Source organism: Vitis vinifera, chromosome 7, assembly GCF_030704535.1.
Source record: "Vitis vinifera cultivar Pinot Noir 40024 chromosome 7, ASM3070453v1".
NCBI classification, from domain to species: domain Eukaryota; kingdom Viridiplantae; phylum Streptophyta; class Magnoliopsida; order Vitales; family Vitaceae; genus Vitis; species Vitis vinifera.
In genome coordinates this window covers 27,997,798-28,010,059 of record NC_081811.1, presented here as the reverse complement: position 1 = coordinate 28,010,059, position 12,262 = coordinate 27,997,798, and the positions used below count along the sequence as shown (strand labels likewise).

The 12,262-nt window shown below is 28.0% G+C and overlaps 1 protein-coding gene across 1 annotated transcript; it reads right to left on the bottom strand.

The window, feature by feature from the left end:
- Positions 1-9,369: 9,369 nt before the first annotated feature.
- LOC104879925 (probable E3 ubiquitin-protein ligase XERICO) lies at positions 9,370-9,849 on the bottom strand. Its single transcript, XM_010654543.3, has one exon. It carries the CDS (start codon positions 9,847-9,849, stop codon positions 9,370-9,372), a length of 480 nt encoding a protein of 159 aa, XP_010652845.1.
- Positions 9,850-12,262: the final 2,413 nt, after the last annotated feature.

The window sequence follows — 12,262 nt, the reverse complement described above, 5'->3', positions numbered from 1 at the left end:
ACCCACCTGTCAGCCTTATCCATATATTCTTCCTCATTTCCCACTCCCCCTTTTTTATAGTCTATACTCATTTCTCTCTCTTCTCCTATATAAATATCCCAAACTTGTCAGCGGTGTCCACCAGAAGTCAAAAACTACCCATCATTTAATCAAGAGAGAGATGTCAGATATTGCTATGCTAGTTGCAGAGGAGTATGAGAGGAGGGTCAAGAACTCAAAAAAAAGTGGTGGTGGAGGAGAAGGAGGAGGAGGAGCAGCAGCAGAGGAGATTGGCTTTGTTTCTAGTGTGTCAGCCATTGCGATGAGGCTGGAGGGGTTCTCCTGGGTGAAGAAGGCGGTGGGTGAAGAGAACACGGAGATTGTGAAGTGGGTTTTGGAGCCCAAGAGCCAGATTGGTCTTGCTGCCATTAATGGCTTCTTCTCTGCTTGAATTTTCTTTTCCTCCCCCCCCCACCCCCTTTTTTTTTTTTCATGATAGTATGAATCTTCTTTCTATATGAGCTGTAGATGACTCCCATTTTCTTTCCTCTTTTTCTTTTTTCCTTTCTTCAGGAGTTGTACATACTTTCTTCATATATCAAGAACCAGTTATATATCCAATGACATGATTCTACAATTTGATTTTCTTTTCTTATCAATGGAAATGGAATTTGGAAATTCTTAACTTCTAAGCATAGACCCAATTTTCAAATTTCAATCGGGAAGGGTACTTTTGGGTCAGGTTGAAAGGAGGTTTTCAGATCGTGGGCTGCCCTCAAGACCTTATCCACCAATAATTTTGAATTATTCTTATTAATAGGTCCCACTAAATGAGTACTGAAAAATAATTTTGAATCATTATTATTCTTAATAGGTCCCATTCAATAAGTACCCATCTCATTACTTGGTATCTAAGTTTGATTTTGTTGGATTGTTTAGGAGGGGCACATAGCCATCGTCTAGATTCGTCTGGTTACAGCCTGATAGCGCAAGGCTGGATAGACTAGTCCGTTTGGCCCAGGGGTATCAAACGGATCAACATTAACAGGGCATGTCGCTTGATAAGCATGTTATAACATACAATCAGACGCAATCAAATGGGTCATTAAGACAACAAAGAAGATGTTATAGTTGAGCCAAAATAAATAGCTGCCCTTAGTTATAAGAAAAGTTACGTTACCACTTGAGTCTTCCATCTTTAACTTAAATATTAGAGTAACGTGCTCGGATAACCTATTCGAACATTCTTTTCATCTCGAACAATAATTTTCTTTATGATTTTTGGAGAGAGATGACTTTTCATATAGTAAGAGAAAAAAAAGTATTTTAATAATGATAATTGTTCCCCCCTTTCTCAAATACTGGGTTTGGTTGGATCAACCTATTTGGACACTCAAAACTCAATTGGAACAAGGTTAAAATAGATATTGTTTGGATACTAGATTATTATTATTTTTTTTACCTAATTTATTGGTCTATTTTAATTATTTAATTATTAAATTGTTAAATTTTATTGAAGGGGCAACAAGTTCTAACTAATGTTTGAAGTAGAAAATATTACATAGGGATATGCAAAATATTATAAGTAAAATGAATAAAAAAAAGAAAAAAAAAAGAAAGAGAAGGAGAAGAGTGAGAAGAAGCCTTGAACCGGGCTCATGGTAACATAGAGGATCCGGCTCGAATTGATTGGGCCACCATGGGCCAGCCTACGGGCTCGGCCTCGTGGTCGTGTTCAAGGCCCAGTGGCCCACCTAAACTAAGAAACAAGGGAATCGTCTAAACCTAAATTATTAAATAATGAGTTATTAATATATTGCTAGCGAGTTCAAGGCCAACCCTCTTAAAAAGACAAAATTAACCCTCCTTAGGCTTAAATTGATTTTTATTAAATAATTAAAATTATATTTCATGACATAATAAAAAAATTTTACTCCCGAAGCATGGTGGAGATAAAATCGATGTTCCTAATTTGAGGGATTCAAACAAAAAAAAAATATTTTAATATTATATTATGTAATAAAAAAATAAAATCTAAATATCACTAACCCTAAAATGGATCATTTTTTATTAATTTAACATAAATGGTTATTCATAAACTAAAACTTCAAATATTAAAAGTACTTTAGTAATTTAAAAAACTGATAGATTCATAAAATAATTAAAATTTTATGTACTTATAAATCAAATATGGTATACATTCAAGCAAAAAATAGTATTTATATATCATTAGAAAGTAATACCGAGAATTACCTTTAATTTAAAAATACATAAATTAAGAAATTTTTTTGAATCATATGATATGAATTGATATATGAAAAAAGTAGTTTTTATTTTATATATATCCCAACTCATGAACTAATATAACTAAAAACTAAGAATAGTCATAATATTTTGTTTATTTTTTTAATAAAACAATATATAATATAAACATGGCCTGCATCGATCTATGTCAACCCTAATATTTTAGATTTATTATTTTCCTAACCAAAGTCCTGCACTTATTGGGTTGGGCATGGGTAATACAAGTTGCAGCCCGAAGCCCATTAAATATGTATGTAAACCAAGGTTCTCATATTTGATGTTGTCATGACATTAAAGGCTTGAGCTCTAAGTTGCTTTCAAAATTCGTTTTCAACAAATTTTTTTGGATGTTAAATTTTTTATACGTATATAGAGAATACGTTTAACAATGATTTTAAGAATGTTGAAAATGTTTTTAGGAATATTAAAAATATTTTATAAAATAACTGTAAAATATACTTTAGGTATTTTAAAAAAACTAATTGATAAGTAACGTGCGAGGTCGATGATATTTAAGAAGAAGTATACTTAAAAGAGTTTTATTCCTGTAATAGTAAACTTGAAACCGAGCCCTTTCTATACAATTATTGAGGAATTGTTCTTTAATGACTTGTATGTAGTCATACCATATATATATATTTTTGTCTATTTTGAATCACGGTAAACCCAAATTGGAAGCTCAAATTTCCCTTTTATGATGGCTGCAGAAAGAGTAAAATTTTAAGGTTATCGTTTGGCTTAGGTTGTATCATTTATAAAAACTATTTGTTGTGCAAGTGTTTTTTTTAAAAACTATTTTCAGGAGAATCATTTATAAAAAAATTTTAAGTAATTTTTGAAATTGATAAGTGATTTTTTAAATATTTAAAAATATTTTTTAAATATTATCGAACACCTTATTTTTCTATAATTGAATTAAAAGTGTTTTACAAAAATGCTGTCAAACACACACTCTTAGATGATTTATCATATTTTTTTATATGTATACAAAAAGTACCTATGATAATAATTTAAAAAATATTGTAAATGTTTTTAGAAATATTGAAAATATTATAAATACTTTCTAAAGTTAATGTAAAACATACTCAATCTTTACAAAAAAAAAAAACAAAAACAATAAGTGTTGGGAGAGGTCAATGATATTTAAGGAAAAATACATAGAGGGGGTGTTTGGTACGTCGGAATAGAGAATGGAAATAATATTTTGTTTCCTTTAGTGGAATGGAATGAATTTAATGATTCCCTTTCTAGTATTTAAATGAACTTAGGAATAAAAGATTGTAATGATTATTTGTTTCCCTTCCGATGTTTGATAATAATAGGAATGGAAATGAAAAGGAAATAAATTTACAATAATACCCCTTTATATAATTTAAATTATTTTTTTATTTTTGCTTTTATTTAAAAAAAATAAAATTTGAGAGGTTTTTTGTTATTAAATAATAAGACTAAAATATATATATATATACTCAATAAATAAAAAATTAACCATAAAAAATTGTATAACCCTAATGCACAAATATTCAATTATTATTTTTATTAAAAATTTGAATAATTTGTCATGCTTAAGTAGTTATAAAATTATATTTTTCAAAAAAAAATTATTTATTACAATATTTAAATTCTCAAAGTTAGCAAATGTTTTTCCTATTTTCAAAAGAGGAAATAAAAGAATTCAAATTTATTCTAATTTTCAACAAGTATCATTTCCGATAAAATCCATAACCTTAAAAAAATTTAAATATTCGTTTTTTTTTATCAAAATTTTAAATAATTTGTCATGCAAAAAAAGCTATAGAATTATATTTTACCAAGAAAAAAAAAAGAGAAAAAAAACCAAAAGTTTTGTTTTTGTTTGTTTTTTTCTTTTTATTTTTTTTCTAACCATTAAAAATTTTCAATATTGTAAACACGTGAAATCGAAAAATCTTTTTTCAACCCTTTCAATTTTTCTCTCCAGTTTCCATTAATACAAGATAAAGAAACATCAAAGATTCCAAACATAAATTAATAATAAAATAAAAAAATCGATTTATAGAGAAGAAGAAACACATATAAAGAAATAGAAGAAGAAAGAGAAAATAAGGTAAACCTGATCGAAGATGTAGAAAGGAGTTTTCAAAACCTAGTTACAGCAAACAATGACGAATCCTAGGTCCAACAATCAAAATGAACATCCAAAACCCTATAAATTAGAAATTGATTTTTATTTTTTTTTAAATATCATGGAAACACTTGTTGCAGAGAATTGGATGATGAGTGGGTCTCTAGCTTTGCAAAGAAGATAAGAAGTAGATGATAAATGGATCTCTACCTTTGCAAATAAGATAAACATCGAATTTGAAGAACAAGATAAGAGGGTAAAATAGTAATTTAGGTTATTTTAAATTATCAAATAGGTTTAATGAATCATAATACCACCTACTTTTAATGAATGCAAATCCGACTCATAAGTTGGATTTGATTTTTGCCGGAATAATTTTTTATTTTATTTCCACCTTCTTAACATTTATCCAAACATAGGAATAAGAGAGAAAATGAATGAGATGCCTATTCCCACTCCATATTCCTCCTGAGACAAGTCTTATTCCTTTAATAATAGCTTGAAACCAACCCTTTTTTATAATGCTAATTGTTCTTTAATGACTTTTGTTTAGTCATACCATAATTTTTTTCTATTTTGAATCACGATAAGCCCAAATTGGAAGTTCAAAGTGTCTTTTGTGTAAGTGTATTTTTTTTTTTAACATTATTGTCAAGAGAATCGCTTCTAAAATATTTTTTTAGAAAACATTGCAAGTAATTTTCCAAATTTATAAGTGACTTTTCAAATGTTTAAAAATATTTTTAAAATTTTATCAAACGCTTTATTTTTCTGTAATTAGGTTAAAAATGCTTTACAAAAATATTGTCAACATACTCTTAGGTGAATTATCATAATAAGAGATCATTTTGCAGGTAATTTTAATTTGTAATGTTTTAATTAGTATAATCTTTTTAAAAATAACTTTAAAAAGAATATTAGATTATGTTTGATTCTCAAAAAAATTGAAAGAATATGTGAGGGTAAGAAAATGGAAAGAAAAATTAAAGCAAAAAATAAAAATAAAAGTTTATATGTTCACTCTTGTATATAAAAATTAAATAATTCAAAAATACATAAATTTCTAATTCATTTTAATTATATGTAAATTTTTTTTTATAATAAAATCAAATATATAAAATTATTTTTAAATTTGTTTTCTTTTTTTAAGTACTTTTGTATAACCAAATATAATATTAGTACTTACCTGGAACAAACATAATATTAGTGTTTGGATAAAAAAAAATAAAAAATAGCAAACGTATTGTGAGAGTGTTTTTATGATGTATTAGTAAAAAATATAAATAAATAAAAATAAAAGAATCAGCTATCAACTAGTTCTCTAAAAAGCATTTCAAGTCACTGTCAATCATTTGGAAACACTTTTAACCATTTTGAAAACGCTTTTTGAGTGTTTTCAAAATTATTTAAAAACAAAGTCAAAATATGTCTAGTTAAGTAATCATGATACATTTGTTTTAATTCCTTCTATTATTTTCAAACTTCAACTTCATCCTCGGATGAAATGGATGTTTTGACACAACAATCATAATCGTAATCATAAATTTAACATGATGTGAAATGAGATTTTGCCCACTAAAAATATCGTGGAACTCAATTTACAAGTAAATCTACAATTTTAAATAAAGAAATTTTTACTCATCATTTAAAAGAAATTATGCCAAAAATAAAAAATCTAAAATGAAATAGAGACTCCTAAAACAATTTTGTGTTTTTTTAGAATCTAAATAATTTTATAATTTACAAACTTTTGACTAAAACCATTTTTTTTTTTTGAGAAATCATTTTGAAATATAAATTGTTTCTGAGAATAAATTTTAGGTGTTGTCACTTTTTTTAATAATATTTTAAATAGTAAATAAAAATATGAGAAATCCTTTAATGTTATGCTGGTTCTCATAAAATATTAAAAAAAGAAAAAATGGTAAGAAAAATTATTTTCTCATTTTTGGTTTCACCATAAAAAATATGAAAGAAAATAAAATATAATTAAAATTATTTAAAATTTTATATATTTTAAAATTATTTAATATTTATATAATTAAAGAAACTAAAGGAAATAAATTTGAAAAAACATGTAAAAATAATTATTGATTTTGAATTTATTTATTTATTTATTTTCTTTCATTTTTTTTTCTAATTTTTCAATAACCAAATATATCCTAAAAGTTTTTATATTATACACATAAGTGTGTAATACTTTTAGGAAGAATAAATCATTAAAACCGTTTTCATATTTAAATTTTTAAATAAAATTTTATTTATGAAAACATTACCAAATGTTTTTAATAACTATTTCAATTCCAAACAAAACCTATAAATATCTAATTCCTATACCACTAAATCTAGTGGTTTTGGACCCTTCTCCCCCGAAATTGATATGGTATAGGATGTGGACCAGCCACCCTTTTGATGGGTACCATCACATTCAAATTGGTAACTACACATCTCTTTCAACTTTATGTGCTTTCAGCATCATTTGTGAGCTCATTTTTTAGAACGAATTTGACAAATTTCACATTTTGAAAAATATCTTATATCCAATTACAAAATTACCACAATTAGATGGAGTTCGTGTTTATTTATTTATTTTGCTTAATTTTAAATAAAATTTAAAACTAAACCATGCTTAATAATGTTAAGTATTATATTATTTATTTTTATAATATTTTATTTTTATTAAGTATTAATTTTTTTTAAAAAAATAAGCATATTACTTTTTCCAAGAAAAAGTTAAATAATTTATTTTTTTCTATTCAATACAAAATTTATAATAAATTATAAAAAAGTGGAAAAATAAATAACTTAAAGTTTAAAAATAAATTACTTTAAAAAAAAAGTTAAAAAAGCAAACACTCTAATAGATTATTTGAGAATTTGTAGGTTTCCAAATATTAGATTTTTTATTTGAAAAAATTTCATATCACTAAAAGTATGTTTGATTCATCCATATTTAAAGTTAGAATGAAAACTATAAATTCATTTAGAAACAAATTTTGATTTTTTAAATAATTAAGATCACATTTAATAGTGTTTTTATTCAAAGTATTTTTATTGAAAATATTTTGTTTAAAAATGCTTTTAAAAGAATCATTTATCAAGTTTTTTTATAAATTTTTTTTTTTTATAGAAATCACAAGTTTATAAGTGATTTTTTATTATTTTTAAAAGTATTTCATAAAATTTATCAAACATCTAATTTATTTACAGAAATACCTTTTAAACTGAAAATGCTTTTTAAAATCATTGGTAAATGGATTGTAATTAATATTTTTTAAGGAATTATTTTCAAAAACATTTTCTCATAAATATATGATGATGGGGTCTTCAATTTCAAGTCCATTTGTTTTATTTTAAGGTGGGATTTAGAAAAATAATAATAATAAAATAAAAATAAAAATAAAGGAAAGCAAATAGATTTGTATATAATTGAAGGGATGGATAATTGGGTTGAAATTCAAAGTTTGAAATTAATTTAGCCTAGTCATCCACCTACCTTTTTTCACAAAATAAAAATTGCATTTACTCACCCCAAGTGGGAACCAAATTCTATACATTTACTCACTCCAAAACCAGAAACAACCCAAATTCAGGCCATAAAATCTCTGATCCTCCAAATAGTACCATATCAGATTGGTTGTAGAAAATTATGGCCCCCACATCACTTCAATACATTCTTTTATTTCAGACTCTCCTCAACACCCTCAATCATTTTTTTTAATGTTAATTGATTGATTGATTGATTCATTAATTAACCTTTTTTAAGAGATGACTCGGATGGGATCATGGGAGTTCCAACTAATATTCTCTGTCTGTTCATGAAGAGTACATGAATCTTGATAACTAGGAGGCCAAATTATTACCAATGAAGTCAGGGTTTAATTAAAAGCCTATCTTTATGTCTCTAAACTGTTTTTGAAAATTACTTCTTGAATCCAACTATTTTTGGAAATAAATTTAGATTTTTTCAATTATTTTTATAATTTTTTTTGAGCAATAATTGAAAAAAAAAAATGATTTTCATCTTTGAGTTTGTAAATGGAAAAAAAAATTATGATAAAAAGCCAAAAGGGCGCATACCTAATCAAACCTTTCACCTAAATCTTATTAGGCTGGATTAATAATAAGGCAAATTGATTTGATGTACGTTGTCGTTAACCTAGATTAGAAGTCACTCAATCTTTAAAAAAATTAAGGAAAAAAAAAAAGGGGAAACAGTTTTGGAATGGATTGGAATCCGATGGAATTCTGTGGCTTGTTTGGCTGCTGAGAATCCATGGAAAAGAGAGGAGATTAGTGTAGAAAGTTGGAAACTAATTTCAGTCGCACCAAACAGCCGACTGCAGATTTTCTTTGGCACTGTGGCAAATGATATAAAGCTGATAAAATCCCCCAACCTCTCCAACCACCAATCCAAGAGTCATAATTGAAGATCGGTTAAGTGTAGCTAATCTGGTAGGTCATCATAACCATAAGCACATCTTTGAAGAAAAAGAAAAAAAGAAACAATTTCCGTTTCTTTTCATCATCATAACTATCTCAATCTGGAACTTCTGGGTTTCCCAAACTCCACCCATTTCAATCGCTGTTTGCCATAAAATTTAACTATCTTGATGGGTTTGGGTTCTGAATTCCCAGACCCCAAATCCTCTGTTTGGGAGGAAGGAAAATCTGCAAACTGGGTCTCAACCCACCAAATCTGGGGACCCAAAAATCTCAAAAAAAGAACAAGAAAAAAAAGAACCGAAAAATCAAGAACCCCACCGGCAATTTGATCTCAAAATCCCCAAAATCACCCATATGCTTTTATCCATTTCACTGAAATGACATGTACATACACTAGGCAGAGACTAGATATATATATATATATATATATATATATATATATATATATATATATATATATTTATTATATATTGATATATTGTCCCTATGTACAAGACCAAGGCACATTTTCCATAGAAACAAACAGAAAAAAAACCCTACATGAATCTGTATAAATTGTTACCATGTAATGCAGATAACAAGAAGATAAGCTCCTCATCACTCCCATCATACTCTACCTGGTTTTGCAGATGATACTTGGTAACAATCTCCTCAGGCAAAACCCTTCTTCTGCATAATGGGCATGTCGGGCAGTCTTGCTGCAACCACATATCCAAACACCCCTTATGAAATATATGCTTGCATTGAAGCTTCCTAATCTCCTCTCCATCTTCAAACCTCGACAAACACACTGCGCATTCCAGCATCTCCTGCATTATTGCGCTCCTGTACCGAATCGTTGGGCTCTTTTCTTCGATTAAATCCAGGTACTGGCTCCGCGTTATCAGCCGTTTGTCGGGGTTGCAGGCGATTCCGGTCACCGACCGGACGAGGATTACTATTTCGAGTAGGAGCAGAGTGAAAAAGACTATCGTCATGGTGTAGAGGTGGGAGAAGAATTGGGAGAGAGCAGCCATGTCTGTTATTGCTGCAGACAGGAATAGAAGTAGAAATGAAGGAAGGGTACAGCCTAGAATATAAATTACCATTATTATCATTATTATTATTATTATTATTTAATTACTTAATTACTTAATTACTTAATTAATTAAAAATTATTCCTATTTTTAGATTGGCTTCAAGGATTTTGATGCATTGACTTTCGAATGATGTAATTTTGGTACGACCACTCAACCACCACTATTTTTTTTTCCTTAAACCCATAATTGTCATTCAAATCAAATTAATGACTTAATGTTATTGTAATTAAAATATAAATAAAATAATTTACAATAAATTAAATTAAATAATTTTCTCATTGAAGCTCTAAAGTATATTTCATTATCAGAAAATACAAAATAAAAATAATTATTTATTCAAAAAGTAATTAAATAATTAAATAATTATATAAATATCAATAATAATTAAAAATAAAATATTCTAGATAAAAATTACATTTAAAGTGTCTCTAAAAAAATATAGAAATTACGTTAATAATATTTAATTTCCATGCAAGAGTCAGGATTTACCTTGGTTTTGTTAGGTGTCCGTACAGATGGCCGAATTTGAAAAGAGGTTACATGAACATCCACAGAATCGGCTGTCGGAGGGCATCAGGATGGATGTTTTCACGCGCGTTTGTAGAGTGTGGCAGACAACGTCCAGTTTAAAAGGGACGACTAGGAGAAATCATCAGGAGGGGCAGAGGGTCGCGTGGGTTTAGAGGAGGAGGAGCAGTATTATGAGTTCTGAACAATTTAATAATCTGGTGTGTCATGTGATAGACATACGTTAATGCGGTGGGGCCGCTAAGACTGACTACTTTGGGTTTCTGACACCAGAGAATTTCTACATGCTACGCCGCATCATCATCAACCTCGATGTGTATCAAATTATCACATAAGTTTTTACAAAAATCATAGGAAATAAAAAAAAATATTGAAAAAAAAAGAAAAAAAAATTATATAAGATAGTAATAATAATATACATATTTTGAAAATAAATTTTATAATTTTAATAATAAAATTAAAAATAAAATAATTAAAATTAAAATTTTATTTTTAATATTTCATGCGTGGAGATATAAAGGCAACACTATTCTGATGATAAGGGAGGCATTATCCAGTGACAGTGACCCTGAAATCTCGGCGACTTTGGCGAAAACTTTCTTCGTGGCTTGGTTTACATCTCCACACCTACTAAACTTATCATTAAATAAAAATAAATATTCTCCACTAATATTTAAAATGTGCGGTATTTTCGGTGTAATAATAAAATAGTTTTTAATTTAATGGAAAATACACGTAACCTTTTCCATGGGATTAGAAGGTGGGGAATCCTACATGAGATGATCATCATTCAAAGAGGTTTGATCATGAGGGTGTAGGAGAGAGCTAAGGTGGGGCTCAGGCTATGAAAACATTTCCCCCTGCGGAGGGCATATTTGTAAATTTAGAAATTTGCTTTTATGCAGGGGCAGCAGGAGGATAAGTTCATCGAACTTGCAATGATGAAGGTAGGAGCCTAGGACTTAGCCCTTATCTCCATTTTTGGCCAAATATTTATAGGTCAGCCTATCAAAATTCCCCTAGGCCCCTAGAGAAATAGCTTTTCCGTGCTATAAATCTATTTCTCAATAAATAAAAAATTATGTGTATATATTTATTTATTTAATAATTGATTTTTTTTTAGGACTTTTATTCTTTAATTTTGCTGAGTCAACATGAAAAAAAAAATGTTTATGGGTCTATCAAGGCTTTAATGATTTCAGCGTTGAGACGTTGAATCGATCCAAGACAGACAATTATTATTGGATTTTGAAGAGGCAATTTATTAATTTTTGGATAAAATATACATATATTTGACTCATAAGGGACTAATAAATGAAAATTAGGATAATATGACAAATGGGTAGACCAGAGCGGGGGAGAAGTCACAGTCGGTTATAATACTACAAATTTTGGGTAAGGGGCGTCATTTGAAAGGCCAGTATCGGTTTGCTCGTCTGGGTTTCTAGAACTACGGCTAATTTGGATTATATGAAGATTTTATTTAAAATATCTACGCCCCGTTTCAAGTCAATTCTTTGAACATTCATATGTTTCCATCGTTCTTTGTTTTTTTGAGGGAAAATAATAGAAAATTTTTCATAAAGAAAGTCATACGTACCTTTGAAACATGTTTCTAACTATTTGAATTTTCAAAATTTATGTATGTGGGTGATCAACTATGTACATAAATGATGAGTTTATGCATAAATTACTATGTCGTCACTTTTTATTTGGGCCCAGGGATAAAAGTAATCGGCCTATTTCTTTTCATGCATGTTTTACTATTTGAGATTCTATTATTCAAACAGTTTTGATTGTCTATCTTGATTGGATGTTTAAT